Source organism: Panthera uncia, chromosome E3 (genome assembly GCF_023721935.1).
Source record: "Panthera uncia isolate 11264 chromosome E3, Puncia_PCG_1.0, whole genome shotgun sequence".
Taxonomy (NCBI): domain Eukaryota; kingdom Metazoa; phylum Chordata; class Mammalia; order Carnivora; family Felidae; genus Panthera; species Panthera uncia.
In genome coordinates this window covers 9,935,776-9,960,555 of record NC_064815.1, presented here as the reverse complement: position 1 = coordinate 9,960,555, position 24,780 = coordinate 9,935,776, and the positions used below count along the sequence as shown (strand labels likewise).

Sequence of the window (24,780 nt, the reverse complement as noted above, 5' to 3'; positions counted from 1 at the left end):
GGGGTGGGGGTGGGAGGAAGTATGCACCTGCCACTCAAAAGCTTCCGTTATTTTCACTCTTTGCTTCCCAAAGTATCATCACCCAAAGCTAAACTAATCATCCCAGTGAAACTCCATCTGTAAAATAAGTCAGAAAAGGAAATATAACCATATATATATCAAGATGCCAAACTCTACATGGATCACTTTACATGTATTATGTGTTTAATCTTCACAACAACCCCATTAGGCATGTACTGCTAAAGTTATCTCCATTTTGCATTTTGCAAGAAATTGGGGCTTAGAAAGGTGAACTTGCCCACGTTTACACCGGAAAAGATCTCGGTGTCAGTTCCACTAATAACCACCAGGTGGAGGTGCCTATCCACTTTCCAATTACGCAGTCCGGCTGGAACGCAGAAGAGGGGTCTTCCCGTAAGTATTTAAAGATCGCCTGCTGTGTGCCAGGCATTGTTCTAGGTGCTGAGGATACGTAGGCAAATAAAACAAGAAAATTGTTTTGCCATTCCCTTCCATTTTTCCTTAAAAATAATAAAAGGTATTCGCGGAGATGTGTAGTTGTCCTGACCAGGAGAAAATAGTCTTGTCTGTGCAAGAAGTGAGAGACCACAGGCTCTTGGGAAAGTGATGAAAATATCTGAAAGGTCTGTGGTCTTCAGAGATCAGGGCATACACCTACCCCCAGAAGGGAGTGTTATTCTACAACCCACCTTCCTGCCTCTCTATCCCCACCCCACTGCAGAGAGGTAGGGAGCAGGGGTCATCTCCCTGCAGTGTCTTGCAGGACCCGGATGGGGTGGAGGAAGGTGGTCTCATTCTCAGAAACAAGAATGGACCGTTCTCAAAGTCTGGGTTGGGAGAGGGGGTGCTTGAAAGTCTGTAAGTCACCCAGGGAACCAACCCCTTGGGTGTGCTGGACTGCAGCTCCCCAGGCCCCATCTGAGCAATGCTGATCTCCCTACAGCCAGGTGGACTAGGAGCCAGACTCAAGTGCCCAGGGACGCTGCTGCCTAGGACCCCTCCTTCAAGCTGGTGCTGGGGCCGTCCTGTGGGCGTGCATCCCGGCTGTGCCCTGAGAGTCTGCGGAGAGCAAGGCCAGTGGCCCCAGGCGGTTGAGTGTGTGCCGTGGGTGTACGTGGATGTGTGCAGCGTTCATGGTGGGGATCCGGCGTAAGGACCTACGTGAGGGGTGCGCAGTGTGAACGTGTATGTTTGGGGTAGCCAAGGACACAAGGGTTGAGCAGTGTGTGCATAGGGACAAAGACACTTTGGGGCAGTTGGGAGGGCGGGGGAGGCAGTGGAGAGAGCCCAGGCGGGAGAAGGCTGCGTTTCGACCAGCTAGAGGAGACCAAGCCGCGCCTGTGTGCCTAGTTGTATACTTGGGGACGTGCGCGCGAGGATCCTCTCTTGCGTCCAGGACCGGGTGTTTGTATGTTGTGGGGAAGTTACTGTTTGTGAACCCACGTCGGAGAGTGTCCTGAGCGGAGGAAATCCCCCGCACTAGGACACTCGTGGGATTACCCCTCTGTGTATGTGTTCCTGCAAATGAATCAACTTGGGTATATGTCCGGTGCGTCTGGACTGCCTATGTGCTTATGGGCGTGGATGTGGGGGACGTGTCCCCAAATTTGGGACCTTGGAAGGGGGTCGTCTCAGCGCTCCGGGCAAGGAGCTAGGGGCTTGCAACGGGTGGAGAGGATGGAGAGGCGCCGCGCAATTGGCGCGGGGTTCCGTGAGGAAGAGCCTGTGGGGCAGGGGCAAGGGGCGGAGCAGGGTGCCCCGGGGGCGGGGCCGGCCAGGGGGCGGGGCCGCCGCGGCTGCAGAGGCAAGCGCGGGGCCAGGGGGCGCCTCGCGAGGCATCGGCTCGCGAGGGCTATGCAGTGAGACAGGACCGGCGGGCGGGCGGGCGCGCGCGGGGCGGGGGCCGCAGCCGCGCTGCAGAGATGTGACTTGAGGCCGAGAACCAGCAGGAGCGTCGGCGCTGCGTGGCCGCGGGGGTCGGTGAGTGCAAGCCGCGCCGATGGGGTGGAGGGAGCTTGGACGACCCCAGAAACTTTTCCCGCCGTGGGCTTGGGAGGATTGGGAGTCTGCTTCTTGTGCCCTTCTGAGCGGCCCTGGGGGTTAGTCTGCTGGGGGAGATGGGGGTCGACATTGGGGGGGTACCACAGTGCCGCGGGAGAAGAGCCGTAGAGGGCGGGGCGGGGGGAGGGGAGGCCTGGAAACCTTTATGGGGCGGGGGGGGGGGGGGGGGGGGGGGTGTCCCCGGACCGGGGGGGGGGCCAAGTCTCGGAGGAGGGTCTGGGGGGGACCACAGGTAAAGGGCAGCTGGGAGTAGTGTAAAGGAGTCCAGCCGTACCCGAGTAACTCGTCGTGTGAGGGGAGCCGCGGGCAGGTCCGGGGGCCGCGTGGTCAGCGTGGGGGCTGACCACAGACAGGGCAGACGAAGCTGGGGGCATAAGGACCCGGCTTTGGGGGTGAGCTGCCGCACCTGCTGCAGGGGTTGGGGGCCAGGCTCGCAGCCGACAGTGCCTGCGCACTACGGGACAAGGGGGGAACACTGAGGGGGAAGAGAGGCAGAGCCGAGACCTGGGGCCGAGGGACAAATGAGGGGCGGCTGCATACAATGGCGAGGGGTTGGCGTTTCTGTTCAGACCCGGCTGGGGCTTAGGACGAGCCCTGTGCTGTGGTGCGTTCGCTGTCCTAGGGGATGTGCCCAGCCCCGCACATCCCGGGATCCCTACCGCTCGCACCCGCCTGGGCCCGGGGGAGCGAGTTAAGGCAGGCTGGGAGCGGAGCGCCGACCTTGCCACCGAGGACGGCCCAGCGCAGCTCGCGAGTTCGTTCCGTGGCCCTTGCTCTGTCACACACAGGCCTGGCCAATCTCCCCCTCCCAACTCGTCCCCGGTTCGCTAAGGGGGCGGCTCCTTGGAGCGCGGACAAAGGCCCCTGGAGTGTGGCGGGCAGCGGCGTCCCTGTCTGGGGCCCCGGCCCACGCGCCACACTGGCTGCCCAACTGCGCCAGGATTGGGGGGGGAGGGGGGCACTTGAGCAGCGCCCAGGAGGAACTGGGGGTCCTCGAAAAGACAAGAGAAGTGAGGGAAAAGTGAAGGAAGGGACCTGGCACAAAAGCCACGGAACTTCAGCCAAGGAACCTTGATTCAGAAGTTTCTTCGGTGGGGTGGGGGGCTTGCGGAGCATTCAGACTTCGAGTTAAGCTGCATGCAAATAGCATGTAAATAGAATGCAAATCATCATCTGTTGGTTGGGAGCACTCCACGAGGCCAGTTTTGTAACTAGGCTGTGGAGTGAAGGGTTTTCTATCTGTTCCTGCTCTAAGTCTGAAAAGGGGTCAGCTGAGTTGAGAAAGAGAAAAATGGAAGGGGAAAGAAGTCGCCATTTGGGGCAGGCAAGCAGCCTTGTTAGAAAGGGCTCAAAATCTTTATTGCTTAATTTGTTCTTTTAGTAAATGTACCACCTACAGAACTGGGTCTGGGGCAGTACAGTGTAGAAAATGGACAAGCCCCCGCTCTCCGGGCACCGGCCAGGTGGGTGAACAAACACTAAATAAGTAAATGAATAGCAAGTAGATATAACTTCTAATTGGGATAAGAGCTGCCAGGAAAATAAAACAGGAGGATGTCAAATAAAGTGACTAGTGTTGATGTATGTATGGAAGACCATTCTTGGGAGTGATATTTTTGTGGAGCCTGGCAAGATCTCCCACAGTGGGAGATCTTGGGGGACCACTGTGCAGGCAGAGGGCACTGCAAGTGCAAAGGCTTGGAGGTGGGAATGAGCTTAGAACTGAACAAAGGCCATTGTGGCTGGAGCTCGGAAGCAGATGTGGAGGGGGTGGGTGGGAGAAGGAATGGTACAGACCAGCCAGACCGCAATCTTTTGGGCCATGGAAAGGAGTTTAGGTTTTATTCTCCTTGGGCCAGTGAACCCTTGGAGGGTTTTGAGTGGGAACCAAGGGATGTTAATTTTTAAAACTCCCCTGACCTCAACATGGAAGTGGAAAGCAACTCCCCTTTCGTTCTGCCTCTGGGGATGTTGAGGTGCGGGGAGCCTCTGAGGGTCTCCATACAGCCTGTGGGGACTGCTTTGATCCTGGCCTGCCCTGTGAGCCCACTTGAGGAGCTGCTCAGGTTTTAAAATTCACTCCCCACTTTGAGGTAGTTCTTGCCCATCCCCACCCAGAGCCCTTGGCCCCATAAGCACTTCACGCTGAGCTTCCTGGGGGTTCTGAGTTAGTCACATTTTCTTCTCGGAATTACTGCCCAAGAGGAACCATCCACCCCGGAATGGGCAGCCAGGGATGCAATTTGCATTTAAATGATTGCTTTTATTTACAGGATTGGAGCTGCTTTGCATATTCATGGATCACGGAGCTTGTGTTCTGGCAACCCTGTTTACTAACCTAGGAGGCTTATTAAATTCAAGGGCCCCCAAATAGGCCGGTGGTCTGGGCAGCGTTGGGAATGAAGATTATGAGATGGTGTAACTTGGAAAAGATATCAGATGGTGGGATTGTGGGTCTGGGAAAGAGTTTAATGTCAGGAAACCTGGTAACAGTTTAATCTTACAGAGCAGGAAATGCACCAGCACCATCAGCTCTAACAGGAGTTGGCTGGGACACGGTGTCATGCTGGGGTGTGTGGAGAGACTGGCTTCACAGCCTCATCCTGGCCTTCTGCCAGACGTGGGGTGAGGGCTCAAATCAGAGGTGCAGTGGAAAGCCTTGGGTCAGGAGTTCGGAGAAATGGGTTTTCGTCCATTTGGAGAAATGGCCTATGAATTCCAGTAAGCCTCTGGCCAAGCTGCCTCACTTCTCTACCTCCATTTTCTCAACAGGAAAGACAATGGAATCATGATTGTCTTTTTAATAAGACAATTATTTTGTGCCCAACCCTTTGCTGAGTATTTTTCGTGTACTTTTCACACCAGCTTTGTGAAGGCAGCCGCTATCTTTGTTTTATAGAGGAAGAGACTGAGAGTCAGAGAGGTTAAGTAACGCCCCATGTCACATAGTTATGTCTGGCTTCACTCCCACTGCGGTCTTCCACTCTGGATGAGATTGATGGGTAGGTAAATTCTGTGCCAGGCATTCATCCACGTACCGAACTACTAACTATGCCCGGGAGTGGGACAGCCCCCTCCCCGCCTGCTCAGTTTTGTTTTCTTTTTTTTTTTCTTTCCCTTCCATGCTCTAGCATCTCCCCGCATCTTTAAAGAAGATAGGTTTAAGATGCCTCTGATCTGCTGGGCACTGGAAGGGGCCTCAAGGTGGAGGATAAGTGGTCTCCTTAGAGCCCTGCTGGTAGTAGCTGAAGAGAGCTGGTCAGAATGTGTGTTCAGAGTGGTTTTATACATCTTGTATCTCTTTTCATATGGGTAGTGGGCAGATGAGGACACTAGTTTCCCAAGGGAATGGCCAGTGTCTGGTCCCTGGATGTCCTCCCTCTGACTTCTTGACAGAGAGACTGAGCTTCAGGGCACCCAGGCTGGCCTGGGTTTCCCGTGGGAAAACCACCTTCACAGGGAGGCTTCCACTTAGAGCACCTGCTTTGGGTATCAGGTGAGTTTAGAGGTTCTTAGGGTAGACTACTACCAAAGATATCTCCCCTTCTACTCAGGGTTCTCTTTGCTTGGCATGATGGGGAAGGCTGGAAACCAGTGGTGGATAAACACTTGGGTGAACCCCCTTCTTCTCCCATCTCCATGGCAACTGCTCCTCCTGGAAAAGCAGTCAGGAAAGTTCATAACCTCAGTTGAGGGAATATTTACCAACCATTTCTATTTATTTAACAGACAGCATACCCTGTGTCAACTACTGTCCTAAAACTTACTATTTTAATCTTCACAACCACATATTGGGTACTGTTAATGCCCCTATTTTGCACATGAGGAAAACTGAGGCAAGATAGGTTCAATCAGCCACCCAGGGTCACCAGGTACCAGCAAGTGGCAAGGGCAGGACTTGAAACCAGAAGACCTCACTCAGCAGTTCACCCTGCTTGATGGGGATCGGGGCTGGGAGAACCAGCCCTGAATGTGGCCTTCAGGCAGGCAGCGCTGTCCTTTCTCACGCAAGGAAACTTGCCTGCATTCTTTCCAGCCTTTACAGGCCCCAGCTCGTGGAGAGATGGAGAAATGGAGCGTGTTCCTCCACCACCTGCCGGAGGCTTCTGGCCCCTCTGCAGGTGGGGGTGGTGGACAGAAAGAGAGAGAGAGAGAGTGTGTGTGTGTGTGTGTGTGTGTGTGTGTGTGTGTGACACACAGAGAGAGATAGTGTATTTAAGGGCCTCTGAATGAGTCACATTTCTGGGAGCCCGGCTGGCAGCAAAGGTAATTAGTATGTGAGCCGAGGCTTGTGCAGTCGCTCACATTTGTTCATTACTCCTTTTGAGGAGCTGCACGCCTCCATCCCATGGGTCTGTTGCCATATATTCATCCCGTCCCAATCAGCCTTGCCTGCGGCTGACTTGAAACCTCTAATCTGGCATTGTTCAGTTTGGGATTCCTGTAGCACTGCTCTTTTCCTGGGGCGGGGATGCAGAGTGGGGGGGTGGGGGTGGGGGGAGGAAGCACTAAGTGGCTGATGCAGCTGGATGGGGTGCATCCTGACGTGGGTGCCTCCCGCTTGCTCTCTGGCAGGGTTGGTGAGGCAGAATGTACTGGGGCCGTGGGTCCTGGCTTACCCTGCTGCATGTATGTCTGAGCTTCTCAGCCCTCCGTGTGCCCAGTCATCTGAACACACTTGGAGCTTGCTGCGGGGGCTTGTTGAAACACAGGGGGCTAGGCCCACCCTCTGCGATTCTGCATTTCTAGCGAGCTCCCAGGCGACACTGCTGCTGTTGGCAGTCTGAGGATGAAACTTTGACTTAACCCTCTCAGACCGTCAGTTCTTTCCTCTGTAAGACAGCAATAAGAACATCTGCCCTACTGGGGTCACATGACGGTTTGAGACCATATACTTAAAAAAATTTTTTTTAATGTTAATTTATTTTTGACAGAGACAGAATGCAAGCAGGGGAGGGACAGAGAGAGAGGGAGACACAGAATCCAAAGCGGGCTCCAGGCTCTGAGCTGTCAGCACAGAGCCCGACACGGGGCTCAAACCCATGAACCGTGAGATCATGATCTGAGCCAAAGTCGGACACTTAACCGACTCAGCCACCCAGGCGCCCCTGTTTGAGACCATATTTATCCATTCATCCATATTTATCCAGCAGCTGGGTTGTGAGCCCTGCCCATGTGCCAAGTACTAGAGTCTGTGCAGAACAAGACAAACAAGGGCTTGGACAGGGGAGAGGGGGGAAACAGACCAAAAGGGTAACAAAATATTTGGAAATTATGGCACATGCTACAAAGATGAAAATCAAAAGTACTGGCATAGAGCTTCAGGGAGGCAGGAAGGACCTAATTTAGACAGACTGACCAGCAAAGGGCTCACTCACCAGGTGACATTTCTAGAGCTCTGGTCTGTCATAAGAAGCCCAAGTAACAATAGTACAATTGTTTGCCTCCTGGCTCCACCACTTTCTAGCTGTGTGACCTCGAACAAGCCAGCTGAACTCCATGTTTTATTTCCTGTAAAATGGAAATAGTAATAGTACTTGCCTCGTAATGTCACTGTGCAGATTATAAGTCATTACTATATGTGAAGTTCATAAAAGTGTGCCTACAGTGTTGCAAGCACTAAGAGTTAGTTACTGTCATTGTCACTATGGCAAAAGAGAAAACTCTGGAGGGCAATTCTGAATCCCCCAGAAATCCTACATGAGCCAGACTCTGCTTCATTCTGAGGCAGTGTGTAGCCGTCCAGATCATCCTAGACATTGTTCTGTAGAGTGGGGTGGCTGTCCCCTCATGGGCATCCTTGACAATAAGAATAATCCCACTTGAGACAGCTGGATCCCACTAAAATGCCTGGCTGCCATTGGTTGCATCCACATGCCTAGATGTTGGGGAGGGAGGACGTCCTGGAAGAAGGGGGCCACATGATGTGGGAGGAATAATAGAACTTCTTTGTTGGCAAGTAACACAAACCCAGCTCAAACTGGCTTAATACAAAAAGGGAAGTTAATTGGCTGGATGAATAGGGGCCGGACCATGAGTCTGACTGCCAGCCTCTGGCGTGCATCCTCACCCCTAATTTGCTTGAGTGGGATGCTGGGATGCATTTAAGAAGCATCTCTTGCCATGGGGCACCTGGCTGGCTCAGTCAGTCGAGCGACCTGAGAATCTGAGCCTGCTTCAGATTCTGTCTCCCTCTCTCTCTGCCCCTCCCCCACTCATGCTCTGTCTCTGTCTCAGAAATAAATAAACATTAAAAAAAAAAAAAAAAAGAAGCATCTCTTGCCAGATGCCTTCTGTTCTGGGCCTGCCTTCTCTCATCTATAGGCAAAGGTGACGATCCGTATAGCACCAGGCTCCTCATCCAGTGTCATCAATAATTTATCCCAGTCAATGTCTTCACGGCCAAGGCAGGATCAGTGCTGCTCACGGGATCCCATAAAAGAGCAGAAAGAGAGAGAGAGAAGTCGATACTGCATTTACTTAAGGAAGCCCCAGGGATGAGCTGGAGGTGGCTGGAGGTGGCTGGTTACAGCCTCACTCATGTGCAGCCAAGGTGGTAGGTCCAGCCTGAGCCCCCTGGAAATGACCAAGAGAGCAGAGCTGTGTAGGCCATGGCTTTCTGAAGGCCAGGCTCCCTCCAAAAGCAAGAGCTGGTGCCAGTGGGGTAGAGGATAGGGTCCTGGTGAATAAGTCTGTCGTTCATTCAACATTTACTAAGCATCTATTTTGTGCCAGCACTGTGTGCTGGTGCTTCAGTCTACACCAGTGGTGTTCATCCAGCGATCTTGCATCCCCACCCCCATGGGACATTTGGCAATGTCAAAAGATTTTGGGGTTGTCACAGTTTGGGGAGTGGGTGTGCCACGGACACCCATCTCGTGGATAGAAGCCAAGGGTACTGCTGAACATCCCACAATGCACAGGACGGCCCTCACAGCAAAGAATGGTCAGCCCAGAATGTCAGTGACCCCAAAGTTGAGAAACCCTGGTCTACTGTGATGACCTAGACAGTGTCTGTGTCCTCCTGCATCTTGAAGTGGAGAAAGGCAGGGAAAAGAGGAAAAAGAATGAGAGAAACAAAGTAAACAGGCAAGAAAAAAAAATCCAGAGATGATTGGAGCAAAGAAAGAAATAGGCTCTGGTGAAGAGGGATGGGGCTGTGACTTTGGCCAAGGTCTCAGAGGGTGACATGGTCAGGGAGTTGGGGGGGGGTGCAGTTTTACACTCAAGGGGTCAAGAGTGTTTAAGCAGAAGGAGCAGGAGGGGCAAGATGGGACTTGGGTTAAGCCCATTTGCCATGGCTGCTGTGGGGAGTCCAGAAGGAGTACCAAGAGGAATCCTGCAAGCACCTGGGGAGGGAGGGATGGAGGTGCAGTGAGGATGGGTTCCCTGGTGACCTTTGGGGGAGGTGTGAGGGCAGAGGGAGAGGGGGATCCCAGGAAGATAGTTCATATTGGATATGGTATGTTTGAAATGAGGGCATGCTTCTAGGAGCTTGGGCGAGTATCCTAACCCCTTGGAGACCCTGTTTTGTCACCAGGGTAAGGACTGGATGTGCCTAGTGCCTGGCTTCGAGTGAGTCATGGGTAAATATTAGCCGTTACCATTGAGAGACTGAAAGGAGGCAGTACATACCATTCTCAGCACAGTGCTGGGTTCATGGCTGTCTCTTTAAAGTTTGCTTTCATTCCCTTATTTTTGAAGAGGTCAGACACAGCACAGAATATAAAAATCAAAGAATACAAAAGAGTATACAGAGAGAGTGAATCTCTCTCTCACGCTCTTCTCCAACCACTAGCAATGATGATTCATGATTGTTCACTGTGCCAGACCAAGGCGGCAGATGGGAGCTGAAATCCGGGTCGTGCACCCCACCCCCACCCCAGGGGCTGTGCTGTCTGGAGAAAGGGGTGCCTTTTTCTGACCTGTCAGAGGTAACTTATGGGCTAGCAGGTTTGAAATGAGGTGGGTCTTAAGTCAGGAAAGTGGGAATCTGACAGTGAACTGGTCTTTTTCTCCCTCCAAACATCTCCTCCATCCTCAATATTCTGGAACATTTCTGGTGTCAGAGAGAAAGATGAGAACCCACCAGGTGCTTGCCTTCCTCCTGCTCTTCGTAATTGCCTCCGGGGCTTCTGAGAACTCAAGCACGTCCCGGGGCTGCGGATTGGATCTCCTCCCTCAGTACGTGTCCCTTTGCGACCTGGACACCATCTGGGGCATCGTGGTGGAGGCGGTGGCCGGGGCAGGCGCCCTGATCACGCTGCTCCTGATGCTCATCCTGCTGGTGCGGCTGCCATTTATCAAGGACAAAGAGAAGAAGGACCCCGTGGGCCTCCACTTCCTCTTCCTCCTGGGGACCCTGGGCCTCTTCGGGCTGACGTTCGCCTTCATCATCCGGGAGGACGAGACTATCTGCTCGGTCCGCAGGTTCCTCTGGGGCGTCCTCTTCGCGCTCTGCTTCTCCTGCCTGCTGAGCCAGGCGTGGCGTGTGCGGAGGCTGGTGCGCCACGGCAAGAGCCCATCCGGCTGGCAGCTGGTGGGCGTGGCGCTGTGCCTGATGCTCGTGCAGGTCATCATCGCCATCGAGTGGCTGGTGCTGACCGTGCTGCGCGACGCGAAGCCGGCCTGCGCTTACGAGCCCATGGACTTTGTAATGGCCCTCATCTACGACATGGTACTGCTTGTGGCGGCCCTGGGGCTGGCCCTCTTCACGCTGTGCGGCAAGTTCAAGAAGTGGAAGCAGAACGGGGCCTGCATTCTGGTCACGGCCTTCCTCTCTGTGCTCATCTGGGTGGCCTGGATGACCATGTACCTCTTTGGCAACGCGGAGCTGCGGCAGGGAGACGCCTGGGGCGACCCCACCTTGGCCATCACACTGGTGGCCAGCGGCTGGGTCTTTGTCATCTTCCATGCCATCCCTGAAATCCACTGCACCATTCTGCCGGCCCCGCAGGAGAACACGCCCAACTACTTCGACACGTCGCAGCCGAGGATGCGGGAGACGGCGTTTGAGGAGGATGTGCAGCTGCCGCGGACCTACATGGAGAACAAGGCCTTCTCCATGGATGAACACAACGCAGGTAACGTGATCGCCACCCCACCTCCTGGCGCGGGGTGGCCTCTGGGGCCATCTGCCCCAGAAGGACTCCCTTCTTTCTCTCCAGTGGGGATGGGTGATCCGGGCGGGGGAGGGCAGTGTCCTGGCAGATGGGAGCCCACAAACATTGGCTCCTGTGCTAAATAAAACTGGCCCAGAGATGGGTTTTTATTTAGCATGTTTTCTTATCAATTGCCAACTTATTTAAATATAAAACCCAGGTTTCTCACCTCTTTTGAAAAGTCAGCTCTGGCAATGCTGGGTCGACATTCCCACCTGGCAACAATTGCCTGGAGCCGATGGACGGTGTGTGCAGGAAGGCCCGACCTCTCAGGAGTTGTGGCTGCTCCTTTCTTTTATTTGTTTGTTTTTAATTCCAGTGTAGTTAACATGGCAGTGTTATATTAGTCTCAGGGGCACAATACAGTGATTCAACAGCTCCGAATAATTGCTCTGTGCTCATCAGGACAAGTGTACTCTTAATCCCCTTCAACTATTCTACCCACCCTCCCACCTCCACCCACCTCCCCTCTGGTTTGTTCTCTACAGTTAAGAGTCTGTTTTTGTTTTTCCGTTTGTTTTGTTTCTTAAATTCTACATAAGAGTGAAATCATACAGTATTGCATTGACTTAGCATTCTACTCTCTGGATCCACCCATGTTGTTGCAAATGGCAAGATTTCATTCTTTTTTATGGCTGAGTAATATTCCATTGTATACATACCACGTGTTCTTTATACATTCATCTGTTGAGGGACACTTGGGCTGCCACTGTGGAAGACAGTATGGAGGTTCCTCAAAAAATTAAAAATAGAATTACCCTATGATCCGGTAATTGCACTCCTGGCTATTTACCAAAAGAATATGAAAACACTAGTTGGAAGGGATATATGCACCCCTATGTTTATGCAATATTATTTACAATACTTAAATTATGCAAGCAGTCCAAGTGGCTGTTCCTTTACATGGGGATCCACTTTGTGTTTACCACACTCCCCACCATTCCCTGTTGCCCCTACCCCAGCCACTATAACATATTAACATTAATTCTCTGGCTACCTGGAAGTGTTTGAGTTTGTAGTCCAAGTGCTAGATGGATGCAGGGGATATTGGGAGCAACGCTTGTGTCTCCTTCCCACTTTCATCATCACGAATGTATGAATTGCGCCCTGGAGTCAGATGTCTGGATTTAAATCCTGCCTTTGTACTTCCTCGATGTGTGGCTTTAAGCAAATTGCTTTACCTCTCTGAACCTGTTTTTCTCATCTGTAAAATACAGACAATGAGAGAATGTACCTCTCGAGCTGTGAAAAGTAACATACTGAGTTCACATGCTGAGGGTCTCCCCCAGGACCTGGCATGCTGGATGTGTATCTTGCTTGGGTTCCCCTGAAAGCAGAGCCCAAGACTTGGGTACAGCTGGCTTACCCAGGAAGTGTTCTCTGCAAGGGAGAGGGACGGATAACGAGACCAAGAAGGCAGAAATGCCCAAACAAGTAGACCAATATGTTGGTTACTGCTGTGGGCAGTTGGGACTCGGTCCTGCCAGGGATGCATGTAGAACGAGCCTCAGACTTGATCTTTGAAATCTAGAGCCTGTAGCATCTGCCACCAGTTCCTCCATCACTCACCCTCATGTGTGTCCTCGGTCTCCTACTCTCATTGTCACATCTCCCACTACTCTGGCTACATGAGTTCCATTGGCTTCTGAGGCACAAAAGCAGAGATTTAGTGGGCACTAGAGGTAGAGGCTGTCTGGGTACCCAGGACTGTCCACACTGCTGTGGCGGGATTCAGAGGTGGGCCTAGAGGATATGATGCAGGCACTCAGAGCCCCTATAGATGCTTCAGAAGTATTTCTTAGAGTCATTACTTCAAGTGAGTCGGCTAAGTTCCCAGCACTGGAAATTAAATAAAATTGCCTTTTCTCAGTTACCTGAAGATTTATCAGGGGTACAATAATAATAATGACAGCATTAATAGTAGTAGCAGCAGCAGCAGTAGTAATTATTACCTAGTATAGTCATTGTTTATTGAGCATTTACTATGTGCCAGGCACTATTCTAAGGCCTTAATCTCTGTTTTCTCTTTAGGCCTCACCTCCACCCACTGAGATAGGTCCTATTACTATCTCCATCTTATAGATGAGTTAAGTGGAGACTCTGAGAGGTTCAGTGACTTGCCCAAGGACATACAGCTGGGAGATGGCCCATTCCAGATGGTCACGGTCCCCTTTTCAGTGATGCTCACCCAGGTACCTGGGCAATGTTCACCAGCCAGTCGTATTGCAGAGTCTACTTTTCTGGGTTGAGTGCTAAAGGCAGCCTGCCTGTCCCCTGCAGGCAGGGGGAAGCACATCGAACCATCAGGTCCTCCAAGGCCACCCAGTGCCCTCCTCCCCACCTGGATGTGCCCAGCTTCATCTGTACCCCCGACTCCTGGCCAGACCCACTGGAGGGAGGACCCACCTGTGGACAGGGCTGGAAACCCTGGTGTGGTATTTATCAGAGCTGTTTCATTCTTCCTAGAAAGCCTCAGGCCAGCAAGCCCATGTTTGTCAAAGGATTTAGCAGGAGTGTCAGCTCTGGTGGCACTGGTTCACCATGTTACCAGGAAAAGATAGGAGTCAGGATGGGGATCATCACTGGGAGCCCAGAGGGCCCTCCAGGGAATGTGATGAGCAGAGGTCAGGAGCCTGGCTAATTCGTGGGGTCCTGGTGGAGCCACCTCTTCCCTGGCTCCTCCTGGAACAGGATCCTCTTTATATGAGACCCATAGACTCCCCTTGGACCTCAAAGGTAGTAAGAACTCCTGAAATGGATGTACATTTTTGTACATTCATTGGGGAATTTTTGTCTGTCACTTTGTCAGATTCTCAAAGCTGTCTGCGAACCCCAGATGGTTAAGACTCAGTGTTGTTGAACCTGATGGTCTAGTTTACTTGTAATAAAACAGAGATGCTAGAACTACCCAAGCATTGGGGTCTTCAAAAGTAAGAACGTTTAACCTTAGTAGGTGTTTACCATGGACCAGGTACCATTCTGAGCATTTTAGTGGCTAATCTCATCTAATCCCTACAATAACCCACTGAGGTCCATTTTGCAGATAGGACACTGACGCACAGAAAGGCTACACATCTTGCCTAAGAGGCAGAGCCAGGGTTTGAGTTCACACAGGCTGGATCCAGAGGCCACATACTTGATTAGTCTACCATAGAATTACTCATCTCTCAGGGCACCTGTGTGGCTCAGTTAAGCATCCAACTCTTGAGTTCGGCTCAGGTCATGATCTCACCGTCATGAAATCAAGCCCTGCATCAGGCTCTGTGCTGAGCGTGGAGCCTGATTAAGATTCTCTCTCTCTTTCCCTCTGCCTGTCCCCCATTCATGCTCGCTCTCTCAAAACAAACAAATCAGTATCTAAAAAAAAAGAATACTCCTCTCTTCTCGAAGCACTTGAGTGGCCCTTATCTTACTGATGTGCCTGGACAACTTTGTGCCTTGAGGATACAGGGTTTATCAATCCCCCATTTTATAGAGCAGGAAACTGATGTCCAGGAATATCGGGCAACTTGTTCAAGCTCACACTATAAGAGCAGGGAAGAGGGGGGATGTTGGTTCTCTACTACATGCATCTTTTCTTGTGAAAATGCAGCCAGTACTTCATATGTACGTAAGATCCAGGGACAAAGGTATCTGGGACCCAGGTCGGTACCAATAGTATCAGGCCTGGCACATTGGTGATGAGGGGTCTAGGGGTACGTCACACCCTCCTCTATTTCACGCTCTGACACATTCCCAAGCCAAGTGAGTTGTCTTTCTGTCCCCTCTTTTCTAAAACAAAATAGCTTTATTATTCCTTTTTGATGACAAAAACCAACAATAATCATGTAGAAGTTTCGGCAAGTAAAAATAACAAAAATTGTTCAGAATCCCATTGCCCAAAGGGAGCTGCTGCTGACTGCTCCCATCTTGCCAGACATCTCTCAGTGAACACACACAGTCTCTCTCCCTCCCTCCCTCTCTTCCTCCCACTCTCTTTCACACACACACACACACACACACACACACACACACACACACGAGACAATCCCATAGAGCGGTTCTTAACCTAGCTGTACGTTAGAATCACTTGGGCAGCTCAAAAAAATTACCAGGGCCTGCCCCCTTGTTCTGATTGGGTAAGTCTGTTTGGGCTTAGGTTTTCTGAGCTCTCCAAGTGACTCACAGATGTAGCCACCAATGTACGCAGTGTTCTGCAGTGTGCTTGCTGAAATCAGCATTGTCTCGTGGACAGAGGCCCTTCCAGGCCAGTGACTGCGGAGCATAGTATCCTTTTCATGATGCCGAGCTTCCCATTAGGCACAATCGTTTACTTTTCTCATCCTCTGCTGATGCATATTCATTCCACTTGTTTCTGGCTTTCTGTATAAGTAATGCTGCAGTGAACATTCACCTCTGGGCCCATGATCAATTAACTTAAAAAAAATTCCTAGACATGCATAAAAGAGTCTGCACCTCTAAATCTCCATATATGCAGCCAAATCACCCCCCAGAAGTTAAACTAATTTACTGTCCTCCCCCTCCCCCAGCTTAATAACTCATGAGAGCCCCATTCCTGTTTCCCCACTTCTTCCCCAACCTTGGATGTTGTCAGACTTAGTTTTAATAGCCCTGTTTTGGATCATCCCAAATGTGTGTCCACCAGAATTCACCTGGGACCAATGGGACCAGGCAGGGTGAGCCCCGGGCAAAGTTCACATAGACTAAATTGGAGTCCTGGCTAGGATTGCCTTTGTTCTAGAAACGCTTGCTTTGCTGGCTGGGGAACATCTGGGTATGCTTCCTTGTCACTGTGAGAACAGCTGTTGTCTTTAGTGCTGACCTCAGCCAGCTTGTATTTTAGGGAACCAGGCCCCACAAAGGGTCTTGCCTAGGAGCTACAGTTGGCCCTGTTTCTTTTGCATTTTAGCCAGCCAGCCTTTTGGGCTCTCTTTCCTTGCAGGTCAAGTCCCAGTGCCCTCAGCTTCTGTATTTCCTTCCCCAAAATGAGACCCTAGGTAGATACCACTTCATCAGCCTCTCGCTTATTAATAAGTATCAACAAGGCATGAGGTATGTGATAAAAGATTAAAATGCACTGAAGGATGTAGCACCTCAGATCACATCTGGGAAAGTGTTAACAAGGCATATTAAATGTTCACCTTTCAAAGGAGCAGTAAAGAAAAGTGTTCTTTCTTTTGGGGGATTTGGGCTCTCAGATCTCATTAGGATGAAGGGCTATTTAAACCCTGACTCTTAGCTTCCTGATGGAAGGCCCTGAAATCAGCTTTCAGGGGAGGGCCAATCTAGCCTCACTTTCAGAGTCTGGGTAAGAGAAGGCCGGCATTCAAACTGTAAACTTAGATTCCTATGGGGACACTCTTATGGATGAGCCCTGCTTGTCTTTCACAGCTGACCCAGGTCAGAGTGGGGTGTTAGTTGGGACACTTGACATTGCAAGCAATAAAAAATGTGATTTGAACTGGCTTCAGCAAAAACAAAACAAAATAACAACAGCAAGACACTAATGTACTGGGAATCAGGCTTCAGGAATCATTAGATCATGGAGACGTGAGTGATGACTACAGTTGGTCTTTCTCCATGTCTTGGCCCTGTTAGCATGATGACAGCCCCAAACTCTGGGCTTGCACAGAGTCCCAGTGGAAAAGAGGACCATTTCCCAGGATGCTTGAGCAAAAATCCCAGAGTTAACTTTGATTGGAACTTATTGGGCAGGTTGAAGTCACATGCCAACTTCAGGCCAGGGTAGAAGGCAGTCGTAGCCAACACTCAGAATGTGGGAGGGATGTTTACCAGAGAAGAACCACAAATAACTACTACAGAGAGGAGCCCTTGGGCTGAGGCACCCCACAGATGGCCAGTAGAGTCGAGCCTTTGTTTCTTGGAGGAAATGTGTTGGGGCCAGATTCTCCCACCGCAGCTGGCTGGTTCTTTGCATTATCAGGAGAGCGGTGCTGTTTGGTGTTCCCTCTCTTCCAGCAGGTATTGGCTAGGAGTTGAGACTAGTAAGAGTCCTCTGATGCCACTCCCTGGCTCCCCCTTCTCTACTTCCTGGGTAAGGTATCTCCGTGCTCAGCTCACGCATAATGAGCTGCTTGAAGGCGCGGAGGGAGACGTTAAAGCAAACACTGGCGTACCTATGTCTGGGAACATTTGTTCACCCTACCTCAGTTTCTTCGGTCCAGCTTGGGCTGAGCTGTCACTTAAGTTTAAGTTGCTTCTGGGGCCCCTGCGTGGCTCAGTCAGTTGAGTATCTGACTCTTGGTTTCCGCTCAGGTCGTGATACCAAAGTCGTGGGATCCAGCCCCATGTCAGGCTCTGCGCTGAGCATCGAGCCTGCTTAAGATTCTCTGTCTCTCTCTTCCTCTGCCCCTCTCCCTAGCTTGAGTTCTTTCTTTCTTTCCCTCTCTCTCTCTTAAAAAAAAAAGTTGCTTCCAGGTAACTGAATGTGATGGTTAAAAACAGTATTTGGAGCCAGTATGGTGTTAAGAACACAGATTCTCAGGGTGCCTGGGGGGCTTAGTCAGTTAAGCATCCGACTTTTTTTTTTTTAAGTTTATTTATTTTGAGGGATAGAGCAGGGGAGGAGCACAGAGAGAGAGGGAGAGAATTTCAAGCAGGCTCTGTGCTGTCAGTGCAGTGCCCAACATGGGGCTTCATCCCTCAAACCATGAGATCATGACTTGAGCTAAAACCAAGAGCTGGACACTTAACCAACCGAGCTACCCAGGTGCCCCAACCTGGAAATGAGTGTCTGACTCTTGGTTGCTCTGTTTGGGATTCTCTCTCTCTGTCTTCCTCTCTCTGCCCCTCCCCTCTTCACATGTCTCTGTCTCTCTCAAAAATAAATAAATGAACTTAAACAAACAAAAACCAAAAAAAGATTCCCTGCCTGGGTTTGAATGCTCGTGTAGCCTCTTTCCAACAGTGGGACCTTGGGCTAGTAACTTAATTTCTCTGTGCCCCATGTAAAGTGGACATAATGAAAGCACCTATCATGCTATGAAAATTAAATGAGTTAATATATAAAGTACTTTACACAGTGCCTGGCTCCTAGCTGGCAGTCTATGACGGTTCACTATGTTGCTAAGGTGATTTTGGTCCCTGCCTCAAGTAATGTGTAAAAACCCCAAGTTCTCGCGCTACTTTTCAGGCAGACAAGTGACTCCCTTCAGGGAAGACTCTGAAGTGAGGCTTTTCTTAGCAAAGCAAGATTAGTGCCTTCAAGGAGAATGAAAATTATGACAATGCCATGTTGCTGCTGAGATGGACTTTTGTTTTTATAGTGCCTCTACCTTCTTCATTAGTTTTTAATAGATTGTTTTTCAGAGCAGTTGTAGTTTCACAGAAAAATTGAGCAGGAACTACAGGGAGTTCCCGCATGCCCCTATTATCAATAGCCTGCATTAGTGGTACGTTTGTTGCAGTTGATAAATCAATATTGATACATTACTATTAACTGAAGTCCACCATTTACATTTTAGAGCTCACTCTTTTGTTTGTGCAGTTCTATAGATTTGGACAAACGGGTAATCTCATCTATGTACCATTATAGTGTCAGATAGAATTGTTTCCCAGCCCTAAAAATGCCTTGTGCTCCACCTGTTCCTCACTGCACACCGCACCCCCCCCCCCCAACCCCTCTGACGCCCCTGGCAATCATTAGTCTTCCCACTCTCTCTCTAGTTTTGCCTTTAGCAGAATATCTGAGTTGGAATCACAACAGTATGCAGCTTTTACTGACTGGCTTCTTCAACTTAGCCTTATGCATTTGTCCCTTCCATGTTTCTTTGTGTAACTGGGGCTTTCTTTACAAAAAAAGGAAAATTAGATCTCTACAAGCACAAAGCAAATAAGAAACACCATTTACCCACCTTTCTTAGGTTAAAAAGTGCTGACATATTCTGCCCTCTCTGCTACCACTCTCCCTTTTTTCCTGATTAGAAATACCCCACCCTGGTCCTTGGGAGTCCCTCTGTTCTCTCCCCCGTCACTTTCCCATGAAGATGACCTCTACTGTGTACTCAGTGTCCACATTCTTAGGGTTGTCCGCCTGTGTGTATCTAGAAACAGTGAACAGGGTTGAGCGGTGTGGTATTGAACTTGACATGAATGACGTTTTGTGGGGAGAGAGGAAACCCTTGAGGGATGCAGAGGTGCTTCCTTATCACCCATGGGCTGCAGAGGCTGGGGGTGGGGGGGGCTCTGGTAGAGGCTCAAAACCCTGCCCCCCACCCCAGCAGCCTGGCCCTGGATTCTACAAACTTCCCAACCCCACTGAGATGGGTCATGCTCCAAGAGAGCCAGAGAACAAAGCCCCTTTGTGACTTTTGTTTTGAATCTGGCTTGTGACAATGGGGAGGAGTAGGGAGGGGGGTGGGGGATGTGTGCTGGGAGCACGGTGTTGATGCAGGGGAAGAAAACAAAATTGTGGGGCTTTTTTTTTTTCCTTTTTTTCTTTTTTTTTTTTTTTTTGGTGTTGTGTTGCGGCTTCCCGCCTCCCCTCAGCTCTCCGAACAGCGGGATTTCGCAATGGCAGCTTGGGAAACAGACCCAGCGCTCCGTTTAGAAGCAATGTATATCAGCCGACTGAGATGGCCGTTGTGCTCAATGGAGGGACCGTAAGTATCAAGAGGTGATGTTTTGGCCAGAAGCCTAAAGAGCAGTCAGTGTTGGGGGGCAGTTTCACTGGGACACACCGCTCTGTGGGGGCTGCTTACGGGCCCTGCAAAAACACTGGCTCAAGTTGACGCCCCTTGCGGCTAGAATGCATGCAATGCTTCCATTGTTCTTTCCCTCTCTATCCCCTTTCTCCACGCACGGAAGACCCACCTATACTTAGTTAACTTAGTCTGTGGATTCATTTGAAAACATCCCTATTTCTTGGGGCTCTTGTACCCAATGAATTCTCTGGCTTTCATTATGCACAAGGTACCTCTCCCTCCCTGGGAGGTGACTTTTAGGAAAAGCCCAGAGTTGTGAAACCCTGACAGATTTTGCTGACATCCAACCTACTGTAACCACCCCCCCGCTCCCACCCGCTGCAGGCCCCTGTCTCTGCCCCAGCTGGGCACCGGATTCCCCCACCTCTACTCCTTAAAAGATGTCTTCAGAAATTGGAGTGATTATCATTTCTATCCTGCGAGCACAAAAATAGGTTTTACTATCTGATGCCAAACAGACCTTCAGCAGAATTGTCATTGTTTACATCTTGCCTCCGTAGAATTACATCATTTTGTTTCTCCAGCAATCCAAAGACACACTGTCATTCCCACATTTAATTTCCAAACATAGCTACATGCTTCTTTCAGAAACAATGCATACCAGTTTACACATGTAAATTGGACTTCCATTCTTTATATCATGTGCCAATTCCATAACTCAAACTGAGCTTTTTTTTTTCCCTTTTTTTTTTTTTTTTTTTTAAACGTAAGTCAGGGATGGTCTTTGATCTCTGGAGGGAATTCAGGTTTTCCTGGCCTTTTGAATGGCATGCGAGGCATTGGTTTGCACTGGTTTGGAACAGGCTCAAAGACAAATAGACTCACAGATTTGCTTTCTGAAAACCCCTTGCCATCCACTGGGCTGTTTTATTATTGGGTGCCAAGAAAAGCCTGACTCAAAAGCATTTGGCCTGTGTGTTTTAATAAATATGGTTAGAAAATGGCCCCATCAGTCACTCTTAAGCCCTCCTGGTCTCTTCAAGACCAGTGTCTATAAATACACCCCGGACTTAGAAAGTGAAGGGGGTTTCTGGGTAAGGAAACATCCATTTGGGGTGCGTGATTATAGAAAAAAGGACATGACTTCCCAAGAACAGCGCAATATAACACACAGTGCTTGCTGCTTTTCTTGGGAATTACTCAGCCCATTAGGAGAAAGCAAGGGGACTTCTCTTTGGCACATTGTTAACACATTGGTTTTTGATGTTGACTTTGCAAAGCACAGAGTTCTTAGCTGTGTTATCCTTGTTTCCAGATCCCAACTGCTCCGCCAAGTTACACTGGAAGACACCTCTGGTGAAAGACTTAAGTTCCAGAGAATAAGAATCTCTCTTACCGATTTTATTCCCTGGCTGTGTCTTTCTTGAGGGAGAAATCAGTAACAGTAGCCAAACAAGGCTGCCTGACAGCCAGGAGATCTAGAAATCCTGCACAAGGGGATTTCGTGTAAATGTGAACACTGCTGAACTGAAAAGCTAACACTGACTGCCCTCTCGCCCCCTGCCACACACACACACAAACACGTAATACCAAACCAACCTCAATCCCTGCAAACTAAAGCAAAGCTAATTGCAAATAGTGTTAGGCTCACTCGAAAATGTGGCTGGGCAGACTGTTTCATCCTCTGGGGGTAGAACAGAACCAGATTCACAGCCAGTGGGCCAGGCTGGTGTGGGTTGGTTGTGGAGGTCCCCCACACCATTGCCCTCCCCAGCGAGTAGACCCCAGGTGGCCTCTTGGAGATGACTGTTGCGTTGAGAGGACTAATGGGGACTGTTCCATCAGCTTGCCTGTTTGCACGTTTCAGGGGGTCAGGAGCAGTTAAGGAGTTGTGGGTGTGATTCCAAGGTGAGTCCCAACCGAATCACGGGGTGAGCTTTCCAACCAGTGGTGGTGGAGGGATCCTGGCATGTGCCAATACAGAGAAGGCTATCTGGGAATTGAAGTGACCATCACATTTAGAAAGTGGTGACCCACCACCGTGCCCTCTGTGGGCCTCCTGCTCCAGGTTAACGGCCGGAAAACAGGCCCGCCTCCCTGCTTGGTGGAGTCATAGCAGTATTCTGGCTTGGGGCAGCAGTTTCTTTTTCCCCCTCCGCCCGAGCCCTTTCCCAGGCTTTTATTCCCATGTTCATTTCAAAAACTTAGATGGACCATCAGCTTCCAGCCCCCTGGGCTGGCAGGCCAGAAGGCAGGTGCCACAGCAGATTTTCTGTGATGATGTCGCGTACCAGGGCCTCCCCGGGGAGAGAGGACACGCTGCTGCCTAGCACGCAGCGAGTTCTCCGATCTCATATGTTGATGGAGTGCAAGTTCCAGGGGGGGTGGAGCACTCGAGGGGCTCTTGCTGTCTTGGAGGGTATGTGGGGCATTTTTGACTTGTTTTTTGTAAGTTCCATGAAAATGATTCTCTTCAAAGCCCATTGTTTCTGTCATGGTTTCCATCCGTCCTAAGCAAGTCATTCCTTTGTTATTTGGCATTTCGAACATCTCGGCCATTAAAAAGCCCCATGTTCTCTGCACTGTTTGGCCAGCATAATCACTAGCAGTGATTCGAAGCAAAGAATTTTAACCTGATGGCATGAAATGTATAAGTGAGGGTGAGCCCTTTGGCATCTACGCTAATGACTCTGTTGCTTTTTCTATAAAACAACCCATAAGCCTTTAACCTTTATAAAGAAAATGAAAAAGGTTAGTGTTTGGTGGGGGGAGGGGGGGGACTGACCTCTTCATAAGCCAATATGTCTGAGCTGTTTTAATAAACCTGATTTTTCTCAAGGCCCTAGTCTCTGCTGTGTCCCGTCCTCGTCACAGTCCCCTCCCCCACACAACCTTGCAGAGCAGCGGGGTAAACAAGGCCAATTTGGCGGTCCCAATGCGGTCAACTTCGAGTTTTCCTTCCAGCCAGTGTACTTCCTTGAGTTGCCATGCATGGGGAAGAAAAAGCATGGCAGCAGAATGCCACCTGTACCTGACCTTTGGGAAACAGCCCCACCCCGGCCCACAGCATGTGCTTGCTTCTAGAGAATCAGATTCCAGTCCTCTCTCAGAGGAGCATCATTGGTGGACTGGAAACCTGAAGTACTGGGGAGGGGAGGGAGGGAAAGAAGCTAGGACCTGGGGTGGGGATGGGGGCAGTTGCATGCAGTCCCAGGATTCTGAGAATACAGAAATCTCCAAACACCTCGGTCCATTCCAGTGAAAAACGACAGCATTACACATTCTCGTGCCAGGAAATGGTTGCTTACCCCCGCTCTCTGGAGTCCTTTGGAGCTCTCTGATCCCATCAGTGATTCCGTCTGCAAGAGCCCCCCCTCCCTTGCAGAAGGGAGCAATTCACCTGAGCGTTTCCCCTCTCAGTTCTTGGTCCGGGCATAGAAGGTGAGCATGGTATAAATGGGAAAAAAGGGAAAGTAATGTTTCACCAACATAAAAATGGAACCAGCTTCGAGCCACAGGAAACCTCACTTGATGAGACCTTTCTCCCCCCTTTCTTTTTAAATCTATGATATGTTATCGTGCTTCTGGGTTTTGTCTTATTTTGGCTTTAAGGTTGAGAGTGGGCTGGATGCCCTCTCAATGGGGCAGAGGGGGGGAGTGAGGGCAGAGAGCAGAGAATGGGTATTTTTCTAATGACTCCACCTGAAGGGTACAAAGAGACCTCTTCGCCAAGAGACCGTGGCCACCAGCTGCCCCCACGGAGCAGTTTAAATACGAAATCAAATAGCACCTCTGTTTAAGATCTATTTATGTAAACAACACTTGTTGAGGGAACATAACCTGGAAGGACAGCATCTGTGATCAAAATACCTAATTGTAAGCACAAATCTTTCTGTGTCCGGTTATTAAAATCACTTTGGGACTATAATAGCCACTCTCGTCCCCCCTTTTAATAGAAAATGGTCATTCTATCCTGGATTTCTCCACTGGATATGGAGGGTGGGGAGTGAGGGAATCAGTGCAGAGAACTGACAAACTGGGAAGTTCTGGGGATCCAGTGCTTTGAGTACAGATTGTGTCAGGGCCCACTGAACAACTGTAAACTCGGGGTGATCTAGGTTGGCCAATGCTGAGTTAAACCCAAACTGAAAGGGAGCGTTGTGGCTTTTATAATCCAATGATGCAATGATTATACCAGCTTACAGGAGTTCTCAGCAGGTGCTTTTTATTAATTGATAAAGAGCTAAGGCTCATTTTTGATAGATAATATATATTTATTAAATGTATTAATGTGTGTTTTATAATGTACCTTTATCCTCCCCTGGCTGACTGTTGCATACTTATTAAAAAAAAATCGTTAAAGAAATTTCAAGACAATCAATGTGTACCATAAATGACTGTATATAAATATTACAAATTTAAAGGTTGTAAAGCATGGGCAGATAGGTTTTATTTTCAAAATGCTGTTCTTAACACAAAAATAAAGGCTTTACTATTTACTTAAAGATGTGTGGTAGCTTGTCAAAACACTCGGTAGAACTACTAGGCTTTCTTTCGGATCTGCCTGGAGGCTAACTCTGTGGCATTTTGAACGGGGGAATCCTGGATAACAGCAAACCCCAGAACAAATGAGGGTAATAAGTTAGCTTACCCATCGAATGAGGAACTTTTCTATAATATTCTGGGGACCTGACAACAATCCTCCTTTGTTACTGTTGTCTGGGTTTAAGTGTCTCACCTTGTTGGATCTACAGTCAGAGTTAAGAGTCAGTCTCCTTTGGAAATGATCGCAGGCAGTATGTCTTTTTTATGAAATGAGTAACTTAAAACCAGATCAACTTAAAACCCACTGCAGAGGTTTGGGACTTAAATTT

General features: G+C 49.8%; 1 protein-coding gene across 1 annotated transcript; it reads left to right on the top strand.

Annotated features, from left to right (window-relative positions):
* The first annotated feature begins 1,836 nt into the window (after positions 1 to 1,836).
* GPRC5B (G protein-coupled receptor class C group 5 member B) lies at positions 1,837 to 24,411 on the top strand. Its single transcript, XM_049638364.1, has 4 exons — positions 1,837 to 2,001; positions 10,152 to 11,165; positions 19,752 to 19,864; positions 21,222 to 24,411. Exons 2-4 carry the CDS (start codon positions 10,160 to 10,162, stop codon positions 21,264 to 21,266), a joined length of 1,164 nt encoding a protein of 387 aa, XP_049494321.1. The 5' UTR covers positions 1,837 to 2,001; positions 10,152 to 10,159; the 3' UTR covers positions 21,267 to 24,411.
* Positions 24,412 to 24,780: the final 369 nt, after the last annotated feature.